Source organism: Spinacia oleracea, chromosome 4 (genome assembly GCF_020520425.1).
Source record: "Spinacia oleracea cultivar Varoflay chromosome 4, BTI_SOV_V1, whole genome shotgun sequence".
In the NCBI taxonomy this organism is placed as follows: Eukaryota; Viridiplantae; Streptophyta; class Magnoliopsida; order Caryophyllales; family Amaranthaceae; genus Spinacia; species Spinacia oleracea.
This window is the reverse complement of record NC_079490.1, coordinates 175,865,926-175,881,611: the sequence shown is the minus strand read 5'-3', so window position 1 is coordinate 175,881,611 and position 15,686 is coordinate 175,865,926. Positions and strand designations below refer to the sequence as shown.

General features: G+C 36.2%; 1 protein-coding gene across 1 annotated transcript; it reads right to left on the bottom strand.

Moving 5' to 3' along the window:
- Positions 1 to 13,291: 13,291 nt before the first annotated feature.
- On the bottom strand, positions 13,292 to 15,322 carry LOC110779968 (SKP1-like protein 1A). Its single transcript, XM_021984411.2, has 2 exons — positions 14,887 to 15,322; positions 13,292 to 13,780 (listed from the first exon to the last, which is right to left on the bottom strand). Exons 1-2 carry the CDS (start codon positions 15,211 to 15,213, stop codon positions 13,607 to 13,609), a joined length of 501 nt encoding a protein of 166 aa, XP_021840103.1. The 5' UTR covers positions 15,214 to 15,322; the 3' UTR covers positions 13,292 to 13,606.
- Between the last annotated feature and the right edge of the window lie 364 nt (positions 15,323 to 15,686).

Here is a 15,686-nt window from a genome sequence, read left to right as displayed (position 1 = left end):
TTGCTTCCTATATTTTACACCCCTCTTCACATGAGGTTTTTGGACACACAATCATGGCCAGCTTGGTTGCACGTTTCACGGAATGGGGGAAACCAATCAAATAGAACTTGTTGATCAACCACCCTTCGATTTGGTTCCTCTACATGTATGATGTCAACTCATGGTCTAGTCACATCCACTTGAATCAACATTCTTGCATACGAAATTCTTGTTTATTGTTCGTACATTCATCTGCAAAAAGAGGTTTCAACACTTCCAATTCTACTCAAAGCATCTGGTCCCCAACAACTCAAAGGCAAGTTTGGCAATTGAACCCATAAAGGAAATTCACGCAACACTTCATCCTTAAAACTGAAATTAGCATTCCATGGCTTAATAATCATAAGATGGTTTGCAATTTAGTAGAGTCCTGAGCAAAGAACCATATTCCTATCATAGTTACTATTTAAAATCGTGAAGTCACATTCCACGAAGTGAAAATGATATTTCGGAAAAACACAAACGTTAATCTCTCCAAAACAAAAAGTATTTTCAAGTAGACTTGAAATACTTAAAAAAACAAAGAACCAAGATGTGATCTCTTAAATTTCTTGCGATGATTTGTAGACGAGCACAAATTCTTCGATCCGATTTCGGTAACGACGAACCTCCTTCTTGATTTACTACTTCCTCCATTTTTTCCTCATCTAATAGATCTAATTATGAGAATTATAGATAATTATGAAGAAAGTAGAACAAAATTGACCTTAAAAATTTGGGCAAAAATCTGAAAAGCATAGAGAGAAAATAAAGAGAGAGGATGAACAAAATACAGATCTGAAATTTTGAAAAATAATAAAATTTAAAACGTATATAAAGTGGGGTAGATGTAAAGAAAAAAGTGACTAAAAACCGCTCGAGCAGCAGGACCTTTGCTTGTGAACCCTTGATTGTTATCAAGACTTTGTTTACAACACTCTTTAGGACTTTTCGAGCCAAAGGCATTTCCGCTAGTGACTTCCTTGTCAAAGATTGAGCAGTTGGGTAGTAACAAATGAGAAGTTTCCTTGAACACCTGTTGAACTAGGACAACAAAGAAAGGAACGAGAAAAGAGTAAGACGAGCTGGTTGCAAACGACTTTTGAATTTCTCACCTTACCCAAATAGTCACCAAAAGTGACTCGAAAAGCATGTTATGCTACCCTATAAGGGAAGCAGCATTTAAATATGACCTTTTGAAAACAATGAGAATCAATCCCCTTGTTAACCTAAATTGAGAATTAACACATGTAATACCCCGAATTTTTAAAACTCAATTAATTATGCTTAATTATTTTTATTTAGCTTAAAATCGTTTTAAATTCTAAATTTGAACTTTATTTTAATTAACGAAGTTTTATTTGGCTTGAATTTTTAATATTGCTACACGATTTATTTTTTCAGTTTATAATTTAATTTCATATTTACAAGCTTAACGACTTTTTTTAAAAAAGTTTTAATTATTTTCGGATTTCTAAATTTATTTTATTCGAAAACTAAATTAATTATTTAACGTTTTTATTTTTATTCCGAAACTAAATTTATTTTTCGTTAACGATATTTTTTTTTATATAAAGAATTAATTTAGCTAAACATTTCTATTTTTAGTAGTTTCCTAAAATAGCAACAAAATTTCTGAAGTTTAGTCCAACCATATGAAATTAATAAAATACCCTCAAGGAACCAAAATTCCCTTTTCTCCTCTTCCCTTGCTCTACACGTACAACCGGGAAGGAAATTCCTTTCTTCCCTCCTTCCCTCAATTCTGTCCAAATACACTCCTTGGACCCCAAGAAAATTCCCTTCTTCTTCACTCTACTTCACCTTATTATAAGACACAAATTTGCACCTATTTTCTCAACCAAAATCAATTACCAAACAAAAAAAAATTGGAAATCTCAAACCCCCCCCCTTGTTTCCTTTGATTCGAACCACCACAGCAAACACCGCCACTGCAACCACCATGACCACAGACTACCACCTCCGTCCAACCACCTAACACCACCCTAGCCACCGTCGGCTACCACCAAACCCCCTCACCCTGCTCCCTCCTCTCTTCTCGCCTCCCCTGCCTCTTTCTCTCTTTCTTTCGTTGCACCACCCACGACAACCACCACCACCTCCAGCCACCTACATCACCTTGCCAACCAACCACCGTCCAAAATCCCTCGTCGAGCCACCTTGACTCCGCTCAGAACCAAGCAGAAAACGCCCCCTGTCTCTCCCCTGTCTTTCCCCTGTCGCACCACCAACACCGCAACCATCTCACTCCGTCCACCATTTCCAACCTCCCTCACCGCCAAGCCACCTCCGTCGAACTGCCTCCCCCACCGCTCAGCACCAACCGAAAAACACTCCCCCTCGATCTCCCCTGTTCGCGACCCCTATCCCCTTCCCCCGTGCCCTACCACCGAGAACCACCACCACCGTTGCCTCCGGCGCAACCCCCATGCGCCGCCCAGCAAGCCGCCAACTCCCTTCCTCCCTCCTTCTCCCTCCTCCTCGTCCATCTCCTCTCCCTCCTCCCTGTTCGTGCCCTCTTCTAGAAAACCCCAACCAGTTTCATTTGAAACTTTGGTTTATTTCCTTAAAACTGGAGTTGGGCCAAAAACATAAACATTTGGGCTTTGGGTAAGAACACTAAATTTCCAGAAATTCCATAGTAGTTACGTTTTAATAAATTGTTTTTACAATCCAATTAATTACTAATAAATTGTTTATTATTTTCAGGTTTTATTATCGATTTAATGAGAATAAGATTCTAGTTTTTATTTATCAAAATAGAATTTAAATATTACTTATATGAAAATCAATTTATAAAATATATATACGTATTTCAATTGAAAATTCGATTAATAATAATATTTTCGTTAAATTTTGAAATTATATTTTTTATTAAAATTCATTATTTACAAATTCATTACTTACAAAATTTATTATTCATGAAATATTGATTTTAGATTATTCATCGTTTATTAACTAATTCAATAATTTAATATTCTGAAAGAAATCGGACTTGGAGCTCAAGAAGAACGATCTATCAAACGAGAAGTAGAAAACTACGGTTGAGGTAACGGCTATTGCTAGTACCCGCAATCCCCTTATAAATGTATTATGAAATTATGACGTTATGATTGGATTTATGAATTAAATGTTTTGACATGTTTTATGGATTGTGGGAATGAATTATGATTTGTTTGAATTATTCTTTACAATATGATTTGATTGAGTTTTCTCACAAAATGATATTTATGCGATGTCATGAAAGAAATGATATTTTATTGATCCCATGATCAAAATGATGTTTTATGAGTTAAATGAGTTATGTTATTTCAACTGAAATACAAGCCAAGGCTTAGTAAAATACATAAAACATGATAAATGAAAGTGAAAGTGAAAGACCTAGTTTGTCTGGCGGTATATAAACTACTATCTTCCTATCTACCGGTCATGCATGCACCACGGACACCTGTCCACCCATGGATTACGAGCCCAGGCTCCCATGGTTATGAGCCCTGGCTCAGGGCCCAGGCCCCATGTTACGATGATGAGCCCAGGCTCTTATGGGCCCAGGCCCAGTGGAGAATTCCTTCACGGTTCGTACTTGCCGACAACTAGCATGTTTATTAAAAAGTTATGAATGAATTAAATATGAGGTTTTATTAAATGTTTTACTTATTCTATTCTCCCTGTGTTATTAAATAAAATGAGTTGAAATGAATTTACGTTGCTAGGGTAGTCGTTACTGAGTCTTCGGCTCACCGTTTTGTTTTCCGTTTTAGGTACCGCGGGGAACGATGGACACGAGTAGTGGCGAGGAAATTCACTTTAATATTATTCACCTAGTTTATGCTTAATGTTTTGATAGTTTAATTAAAGACTTTTAGTAAGTTATGTACCTTTATTTTGGAAATATAAAGGATTATTATGTTAATTTGGAGGATTTAATGGCTTATGTTATGATGTTGCCTTGTAATTCCCAAGAGGGAGTTACGGCGGTAATGTCCCGACCGAATTAGGTAAATTCCGCTGCTAAGTATGCTTTAATAATTGAATTAGAGGTCGGGGTGTTACAACACATGTTAACCTCAATGACCAACAAACAACCAAGACCCATGGATACCAAAACTCCCTCCCACACACACCCCTTTTCCTTACATAATTCCCAAAACTTCACTTCCAAACACACTCATAAAGACGATAGAATCCTTCTTTAACATCACATCTCCTCCAAATTCCAACCAACAAACATCGGAGAAAGGAATGATACTAATTATCTAAACTTCCCTATACCAATTAATAAACCCCAACACTACTACATCATCAATCTTCCAACTTAGAAGATCACATATAGGACCTCCAATCACATGCCACACTTTCGAAAACTAAAACGGAAAACCAATTGCAACAATCTCATAGAGGGAATTAACAACAAAAACAAAGATCATTAACACTACAACTACTACCCATAAGTTACGTTTAACACAATGCTTAACAAAAATAAACAACCACAACCAAAATAACCACCCAATCACACAAATAGGAGGCACACACAAAAACCCCATAAAAAAACTATTTTAGCTAAAACTTATACCAAAACAGAAGCAAACTTCTAGTCTTTACCTTTACTATCAAGATCGGGGTAACTGAAACCGCTAGATAGCGGCGACTAAGAAAGCCTCTGTAGAATTAACCAAAAAAATCTTCAAAAACGGAACAGACAACCCAAAGGTAACACAACCTAATTAAAATTAGAAGCCCTAACCCTAACCTTTACCTTTACCGGTGTGACTCACAACAGCGGCGGTCGGAAAAGCTTTGGAAGTAGGAAGCCCAAGGTTGAAGAAAACCAAGTTTGTCTACCTCCGGCTTAAAAACCGTTCAAATAAAGGTTGATACACTAATTAACAGTACGAACGAACCGACGGGAAGAGATGATAAAACACGAAGTTTGAAGCTTATTGGAAAAGATATTTCCTATCTCCTTCACCTCCATCGGAAAACAAAACAAAACCACTGATCTACTTCGACGGCGACAAAGACAAGAACTTTACAACAAAAACGGCTCGTCAGCAACGTTAGGCGGGCAGGGGATGCTCCGGCCACCAGCGAGCCGCCTTGAAATGGCGACGAAGTTAGGGTTTTGAGGTTGGAGTTTTAGAGAGAAGGGATAAGTTTTATTTTTAGAAAGAGAGGGGAGAGCCGTTGTTGAAGTATTTTTATAAAAATATTTAGTGGTAGAATATTTGAAAGTTTTTTTTTTTTTGACAAGTAAGAGAGGATTTTATATATTAACCAACCAACTATTACAAACTAAGCCCAACTAAAGGGAGACAAACCTTCTAGGAAGGACTCCCTCCACTTTAGCAGGCAAAACAAAAGCTCAAAAGAGCAGAAAACCAGAAACATTACAATGAATATAACCAATCCTTATCTCTAGTACTCACTTTCCTACCTAGGATACTCTTAATTCTGTGTCTAACATCAGACTGAATACAGTTAACACTGCTATCCAAAGATGGAACCTTAGCATCCCGAATTGCTGAATTTCTTGCCTTCCAAATCTGATAAACCACCCCTGCAACAGCAGCATAACAAACTCTCTTTCTAAAACCACCAACACAATGCCTATGAGCCCATTTGAGGATCATGAACAAGCTTGTTCTGTGAGTGTTGAACCCCAACCAGTGAAGAACTTTCCTACAACATTCAGTGTTGTAGTGACAGGAGAAAAACAGATGAGAGCTATTGTCTGTATGTAAGCCACATAGAGCACACAGATCATCATCAGTAACCCCATAAGGGAACAACCTGGCCTTAGTTTTTAACCTGTCCTGCAGAGCCAGCCAAAGAATGACCCTATGTTTTGGAATGGTGAATCTATTCCATACAAAATGAGACCAATTGGTCTTAGCCTGTTGCTCACTCAATTGCTTATACATGTCTCCAATAGAATATTTTGTGGTTGTCAGCCAAGAGTCAGAATGCAGTCTATTGGTACAATCAAGTTTGACTTTGCAAATATACTTTACTGCCCCACTAGCAGCAATAGAGGGCATGTACACCAACCAATTCTTCTGTTTAACATAGACTGCATGCACCCATTTTACCCATAAATTATCTTCTTTCTGAGCAATGGACCATGCCAGTTTCCCAACAGCTGCTTGGTTCCAAATAGCAAGGTTTCTGAACCCAAGCCCACCCTGTGTTTTTTACTTACACAGATTAATCCATGCCACTGGACCAGGCCTGCTATCATCATAAGTACCATGCCAAAGATAAGCTCTGCAAACAGAGTTAATTTTCCTAATAACACTCTTAGGCAAGATGAAAATCTGGCACCAGTACACACTGACACTCATTAGAACTGAGTTAACAAGCTGCATTCTTCCAGCAAAAGAGAGATGTCTTGAGCTCCAAATTAATTCTAGCAACCATTTTGTTCACCAGTAGATCACACTCACCAGCCTGAAGTTTTCTGGTACTGATTGGAACACCCAAGTACCTAAAAGGTAGCTCTCCAAAGCTGAAGCCAGAAACAACACTGATTCCTTCTTTGTCAGCATTAGAAATACCACAACAGTATACTGAGGATTTGCAGGGATTTGTTTGCAAGCCAGTAGTGTTTGAAAATAGGTTAAACCCTTCCAAGAGCAAACTAACTGAAGTAATGTCCCCTTTACAAAACATCAATAGATCATCAGCAAAACACAAATGATTCAGCTGAATAGTTCTACACCTGGTATGGAAATGAAATTGAGGGTGTTCACCAACTGTAGACATGGCTCTGGAAAAATACTCCATGCAAAGGGTAAAGAGGAGGGGGGAGAGGGGATCCCCTTGTCTGAGTCCTCTTTTAGGCTGGATAAGATCAGAAGGGCTACCATTAATGAGAAGAGCGTAACTTGTTGTTGAAAGACAAGTCATTATTAGTTTGGTGAAGAAAATAGGAAACCCTAGCTCAGTCAACATTTCCTCAATGAATTCCCACTCTACTGTGTCATAGGCTTTCCTAATATCAACTTTCATCAAACAGCAAGGGGGGGTGCGAGATTGGTTATACATCTTAACTATATCTTGACAGATCAGAACATTATGCAGAATTGATCTACCAGAGACAAAAGCTCCCTGATTGGGAGAGATAAGCTCAGGAAGCACCAAACTGAGCTTACTGCAGATGAGTTTGGAAATGCATTTGTAGATGACAGAACAACAAGCTATTGGCCTGAAATCACCCACAGCAGCTGGAACTGGGATTTTAGGAACTAGAGTAATTGATGTTACATTAACTTCTTTGAGGATTTTCCCTGTGGTAAAGAAGTCAGTGATTGCCTTATAGAGATCATCTTTGACAACATGCCAAGCAGTTTTAAAGAAATAGCTATTGTAACCATCCATTCCAGGAGCCTTATGATTAGGAATTGAAAATAAAGCCTTCTTCACATCATCCATTGAGAAATCACAATCCAGCAAGGATTTCTGAGACTCAGTAAGTGTTGGCCCTCTTCTAATAATCACAGGATTGACATGAGTTCTGTGTTCCATTTGAGTACAGAACAAATCAGAGTAGAACTGAGTGAAGGCATCTTTCACCCCTTCAATTGTTGTGACTCTGTCACCTTGCATGTTCTGAATTGAGTGAATTGTATTGTGTCTTCTTCTCTGCTTGATACTCTGGTGGAAAACTCTAGTGTTCTCATCCCCCTGAGCTAGCCAATTAATCTTGGATTTCTGATGGAGATAAGACATATAAGCATTGTGAGCCTGTTTATAATCAGCTGCAGCTAGCTTTTCAGCATCAGCCAAGCTTCCATCATTTGGGGTGGCATGTAATCTAGCTTGGATTTGTAGTAAATTAGAGTAGAGTTTGGTGTTTTCAGCTTCAACATTACTAAAACCCTCCTTGTTCATTTGCTTCAAGTCCACCTTTAACCACTTGAGTCTCTGTAGGATTCTGTACATGGTACAACCAAACACAGGTTTCTCCTAATTGGTTTGAACAACATCAATAAAGTTCTCAGCATTAGCCCACATATTAAAGAATCTAAAAGGCCTTTTTAAGTTATCATTTTTGTGAAAACAAAGCAACATAGGGCTATGGTCAAACTCACCTTCAGGGAGGTAGTTTGCTTCTGCAGCAGGGAAAAGATCCAACCAGCTAGGATTGGCCAAAACTCTATCAATTCTTGAAAAAACTCTTGCCTCCCCTTCTTGCTTATTGTTCCAGGTATATTGTCTACCCACAGTCTTAATGGTGGAGAGATTGCAATGGAACATACAGTTCCTCATAGCCTGAATATCACCAAGCCTAACAGGCCCACCAATTCTATCCTCAATCTCCATTAGTGCATTAAAGTCACACATAATGACCCATGGTTGCTTACAGTTATCAGCAATGTGAGAGAGAGAGTTCCAAACGGGCAATCTCTCATTTTTCAAATTCATCCCATATATGAATGTGCACTGAAAACTGACACCAGTGCTTTTTGGTGTGATAACACTATGAATGTGCTGGCTACTCATGGACACTATATCCACATCAAAAGTAGAAGAATCCCATGCCAGAATTATTCTTCCTACAGAGGAACAGCTAAGGTTGGAAGTGAAATTCCACCCTGGGCAGATATTGAGGTACAAGTCACCCATTTTTGGTGCCTTGACCTTTGTTTCAAGGAGACTGAAAAGTTTAGCTTTGTGAGAATGGATAAACCTCCCCACTTCAGATTGTTTGGCTCTTCTATTCAGTCCCCTCACATTCCAGCAAAGGATATTATCCATTAGACCCAGGGGCAGTCAACCCCTGATCTAACAGACCATCCCCAAACACCTCAGTATCAGAGTTATGTTCACCATCATTATCATCAGGGAACCCCAGTGTCTGAAATCTATTCCTTGTGTTCACTGGTTTCAGTTGTTGACATTGTTGCCTGCTGAAAGAAGTTGCCTGCATGAACCCTTCAGCATCAAGAGTAGTGACAACTTGTTCATTGACTTGCTCTTCTATCACCTGTGTTCTTTGAACAGCTTTGGGTTGCCACACCTTTTTAACAGGCTTGCTCACCACCTTGGTAACCTTGTTCTGTTTTAGGTTGTTCTTGGAACAAGCATGACTAGCATGCCCAATCCCCCTGCAATGGGTGCACTCAATGGGGAGCCAGTCATATTCCACACTTTGCTCCATTAGTGCCCCTTTCTCATTCACAAACTGAATGTATTTAGGGTAGTGTTGACCAATTGTGACCTCACTAAAATCTTTGCAAACATGAGTTTATCCCTATTCTTAGTTGCTTGATCAACTCTAATGGCTTGTCCAACTTGTCCTGCAATCTTAAACAAGCTCTTCTCTCCCCAATATTTCACCTCAAGTCCAGGCAGTTTAATCCACACAGGAACCTGTTTGATTGGGTCTTTAGCATAGTTAATCTCTTCAGACCATGGCTTGATGATCACTGGTTTGGAATCAAAGAACTGAGTACCTCCATTGATCACCTTCTGGCAATTCTCCATAGTGGTAAATCTAATGAGGAACAATCCCTTCCCCACCATTGCTACTTTGTCTACTCCCAGTTTCCCCCAAATTCGATGCACATACCCCTCCATGACATGTTGGGGAGGGTTAGCTCCCAACACATAACAAACAATGGCTGATTTCCAGAAAGTAATTTCATCCTCAATATCATCTAGTTCAATAATTGCAGGGGTTATTAGATTTTCATTATCAGTTGTAATCTCAACATCAGGCAGCACATTAGTTGCAGTATTATGATCAATTGATTTCGCAGGCAAAATATGGGTGTTCGCGCCAATTCTTACATTTGAATGAAAAAGGGTACGAGCATCATTACCCGATTGAAGGCCATTAATCCATTCATTGAAATCATTTCGGACCTGTGAACGTTGTTGTAGAGCAACCAATGATGATTTTGGAGTAAGAATTTCGTGTTCCTCGAAAATCAAATCATCTGGGTCTACAATCGATTTTCCAGAATTTTCATCATCCTCCACCATTGATGGAGCTTGGTGATTCTTAACAGTTGCTCGAGTGTGTGGTTTAGGAATGACAGCTTCATCCTGTTTCTTCGACTTCTTTCCAGAAGATTTGGGCTGAGTTTTCCGAGGTCTTCCCATGGTGACGAAGAAGGTGATCGCCTCTTCGAAACCTCTCAAACGCAGCTTTTTGTTTTATTTGAAAGTTTTGATATTCCCTATGTCACGAAATTTTTGATATTCCCTACTCCATACTCCTTAATCAACTAGCCATAACAATACTTATTTAAAAATTTAGACGGATATATGAAGTATGTCAATATTCATTTCGTACTTAAATAAACATAAAGGACAAATTATTTTTATAACCTGTAAAAATCGAAAAATTATTTTTTACCATCTAAAAAACCAAAACTTATATTTTACCACTAAAAAAAATTAAAATTTGTGGCTAACTAATTCAATTTTCCTCTAACTTTTTACACTTTCTGTGTAATTTTCTTAAACCCTTTCACTCTTCCTTCTCATTAAATTTTGTCAATTTTATTAAGGATAATTTATTTTTTACCACCTAAAAAAATTGAGAAATTGTTTTTTACAACCTAAAAAAATAAAACTTGTATTTTACCACCTAAAAATGTTTTAAAACTTGTTTTTAATCACTTAAAAATGAGAAAATATATGAAAATGTTATGTGAAGGCCCCAATAACGGTAAGAATTTGAATTAGGTAATGTCACATAAAGGTTTCATCTACTTTTTCATTTTCAGGTGGTAAAAAACAAGTTTTAATTCTTTTTTAGGTAATAAAATACAAGTTTTAGTTTTTCAGGTGGTAAAGAACGATTTTTTAATTTTTATAGGTGGTAAAAAACAATTTGTCCTTTTATTAATGAAAAATTATGCAAATTCGGAGAAGATAAGAAAACGGGGAAAAGAAATAGATTAAATACATGAAATCGTGGAAGAAGAATATAAATCAAAAGTATTACCGTTATTGCTCCCCGACATAACATTTTCGTCTATTTTTCCATGTTTCAAGTGGATAAAGACAAAAAAAATTCCATGTTTTAATTTTTGTATGTGTTAAAAATAATTTTTCGATCTTTATAGGGGTAAGTGACCACCCCAACTCTCCTTTTTCTACATCTATGTGGTAGTTCCCCCCGATCTTCTAACCCACTTAAAAAAAAGCCATTTTAGAAGACCAATTTAAAGAAATAGGAGAAGGGAAAACCGGTCAAACATTAAACCTTGCAAAACGAGCCGTAGTTTGTGCAGTTACAGCCATGAATTCATGTTCCATTTGGAACATCCAGAGCGCAAATTTTTGGCTATACCCGGGTACAGCCAAAGCTGGCTGTACCCCATCCAAAACGATGTCGTTTTGTGTTGTTTAAAATGAACATTAATATACTGGTACAAAAATGAACATTTAATATTTCGAAAATGAACATTTATTTATTTATTTGGAATGAACATTTACTATTTTGGAAATGAACATTTATTTATTTATTTGGAGATAAACTACAAAAATGAACATTTACTATTTCGGAAATGAACATTTATTTATTTATTTGGAATGAACATTTACTATTTTGGAAATGAACATTTATTTATTTATTGGAAAATAAACAATATAGGCGCTTGTAAAAACATAAAAGACCAATGAAGTGAACAATTTCATTATGAACATTAACCATATATTTATTATGAACAAACCAATAAACAAGAAAGAACAAATAATTCAACAAAAAAGAACAAACAATATAAAAAAGAACATAAAATTCCAGAAAAAAGAACAGCCAATACTAAAATTATGAACAATTTTATGATGAATTTTAAAGCCAACATGAGAGAACAAACAATACAACAAGAAAGAAAAAAATACTGGTACAAAAATGAACATTTACTATTTCGGAAATGAACATTTATTTATTTATTTGGAATGAACATTTACTATTTTGGAAATGAACATTTATTTATTTATTTGGAAATAAACTACAAAAATGAACATTTACTATTTCGGAAATGAACATTTACTATTTCGGAATTGACCATTTATTTATTTATTTGGAATGAACATTTACTATTTTGAAAATGAACATTTATTTATTTATTTGGAAATAAACTACAAAAATGAACATTTACTATTTCGGAAATGAACATTTACTATTTCGGAATTGAACATTTATTTATTTATTTGGAATGAACATTTACTATTTTGAAAATGAACATTTATTTATTTATTTGGAAATAAACAATATAGGCGCTTGTAAAAACATAAAAGACCAATGAAGTGAAAAATTTCATTATGAACATTAACCATATATTTATTGTGAACAAACAAATAAACAAGAAAGAACAAATAATTCAACAAAAAAGAACAAACAATATAAAAAAGAACATAAAGTTCCAGAAAAAAGAACAAACAATACAACAATTATGAACAATTTTATGATGAATTTTAAAGCCAACATAAAAAAACAAACAATACAACAATAAGTTTGATGAATGAATTTAAAAAACAACAAGAAAGAACAAACAGTACAACAAGAAAGAACAAACAATACAAGAAGAAAGAGTAAAAGATTAATGAAGAGTTTAATTATGAACATTAACGTACCATATGATTATTATAAACAAACAAATAAACAAGAAAGAACAAACAATATAAAAAAGAACATAAAATTCAAAGAACAAACAATACAAAAAGAAAGAATAAAAGATTAATGAAGAGTTTAATTATGAACATTAACCATATGATTATTATAAACAAACAAATAAACAAAAAAGAACAAACAATATAAAAAAGAACATAAAATTCCAGAAGAAAGAACAAAATATACAACAATTATGAAAATTTGATGATGAATTTAAAAAACAACATGAAAGAACAAACAGTACAACAAGAAAGAACAAACAGTACAATAAGAATGAACAAACAGTACAATAAAAAAGAACAAACAGTCGACAAGAATGAACAAACAATATGAGCTGGCTGTACCCGGGCACAGCAGTTAGCGATTGCATCCAGAGTACTTCAAGGCTCAAGCCTAGACTATCAAAGTCTATCACAGATACAATTCATAAAACCAACCGAGGTAAAGAAGCATTTACTACAAACAATTCTTGCAAGGATTGAACTTCAACCACGGAAATACTGTAATTCTGTCAATACATCAGAAGAATACCGGTAGTATTATGGTTGGATTCAAGAATTCAATACTCCGTACTTTATCTTACTCTGTTTCCAATTATGGAAACACAAGAACAATTACTCGATATAGATAATGTATATTTCCATACCCAATAAATAATGATTTCCATACCAGCAGAAGTTGTTTCATACCATCATAAATTGTGCATAAACTAGAAAGTTTCAAGATAACCGATAGCATTAGTAGCAAAACCAGCATAGTTATGCTTTAATTCCAATGACGAGCACAAAAACAGTACCACTAATGAGACGAATGGACAGGTTTTTAAATTAGCTTACTAGTAGTTGCGGCCAAAACAAAAGAGCAACTCTTTGATATCAACAGACTCCTATTCCTATAGACATTGTAGAGAAGAAGGTTGCAAGCTTCAATCCATTAACTTCATTCAAAGGCCCACTGGTTCTCCCTCCTAACCTCCTCTTCCTCCTCAGGGGTAAAGTCGTTCTTGATGTTGAAGGTTTTCCTGATTTCCTCTGGGGTCTTGCCTTTGATCATGTCAGCAACAGTTTGGCAGGTCAGGTCAAGGAGACTCTTGATGTTTAAGTAATTAGCAGCCTGAAACAAGGATAAAAAACATGCTATTCAGTCTCAATAATGCCCAAATAAGAAAGAAAAATCAATTCACCAGAGTAATCAACTTATTCAGGCTGTCAAGGACACTACAGAGAACTCAAAGAGCAATAAAATAGACCACACGCAAAAGGATGGAAGAACTTAAATTGTTGAGGGAAATGAGTGATTTCGGCAATAACATCAACAAACCAAGAAAACACTGGCAATTCAACATTTACAGAACAAACCAAATTCAATAAGCATGAGATATAAAAAAAATCAGAAAACAGAGCCCTCGTGTTACAGAACGGTCATTCAATACAGAAGAGAACACAACCATAACTGAGGTCACAGCCACGTACTCAAGCCAAAGAAAAAAGTTCACAGTATCATTTGCCTAAAATGAAACATGTGAAAGATTCTTGATTATATCGAAACCCATTCTCTACCATTTCAAAGTCAAGTTAAAATAAGTCAAATACTAAATAGTGTAATTCTGTATTGAACTATTGCAGGCCACCCGCAGAATAATTCTAATCAATTGTGTAAACCACGAAAAAATCAATCGACCTACATGTTCACACAACTTCGAAACCCCCAAGAAAAATACTAACCAAATCGAATTTCATCAACTCTTCACAATTAGTAACTGAAAATTGGTAGTGAACTCATAGACCCACATACCTAATTCTAACTTATAACTCGTGAATACGAAAAAACATGACAACAAATTAACCAACACATTTGAATACAAGTTCGAATTACTATTAACTGGGTCATCATTAAACAAGAGGTTAATTTAAACCTCCAAATGATTCAGAAACAGATCTATTAATAAAATCAGCTGCAAAAAAAAGCACCTAAATTGAATACTCGGGATATCCAATACATTTCACTGTCATGCGGCAGGTGAAGGAAGATTCGAATCTCGAAAAACCACAAAACACAAAAATAGCAGCACAATGGAAAAATTGTACAATTGGGGTCAACGTTAAAACAAAAATTCTAGAAAACCAACAACACGGTATTAAAAACAAACCCCTAAAACAAGATAAGATCTAAAATCTGTAGAGAGGGAATAGTCGAGGAGAGAGAAAGTAAATCGTTACCAAAATGAGATCAAATAGGGTATTTTGGTCAACTTTCACAAACTCAGCATCCCAGGTCTTTAGTTCATCATCAGCAGCAGAGTTGGTAGTAGACCTATTATCCTCAGCAGAAGATTTGGAGGCAGCAGCATCGACATGCTTCTTACAGTACTCAATCACCTTGGCCAGGATCGTTCCGGTGACATTCGGGAGAGGAATCGCGTTGTCGGCGCAGTCATCTTCGATCATGTGCTTGATAGTCTGAGATTCGAGCGCGACAATCTCGTCGATGCTGAATTCCTGGTTGTCGGAGGATTTCAAGATCACCTTCTTCTGTGTGTCTGCCATTGATGTTTTTTTTGAGGAGAGAGAAAAACGGCAAGAGGAAGATGAAATCGAAAACCCTAGGAGATCGAGATGAAAAACAGGAGAGAGGAAATATGGTGGAGGAGGTGATTGCGATTAGGGTGTTATATTTATAAGGTTTGTGGGACGGTGAGCCCTAGAGGGGTCCAGCCGTATTCTAATAGGTTATGGTTTTCAGTTTTCATTTTTCATTTTTCATTTTTCATTTTTCATTTTTTTGGGGGTTAAGGAATATGGAGATCAATCGTTATTTTCTTACGTTTTCCAAAAAGATCAACTGAATCGTCTTTGGCAATTTAGGATAGTGAAATGCATTCATCTGGTCAATCGTTGCAATGTTGGTATCTTCCCCGAATCTAGTCAACACCATAACGCTGTATTTAGAAAGTAAAAGAAAAATAGGTCGAAAAGAACATTGGTGTTTAGAACATTACGCAAAAAAGGAAGTATTATCG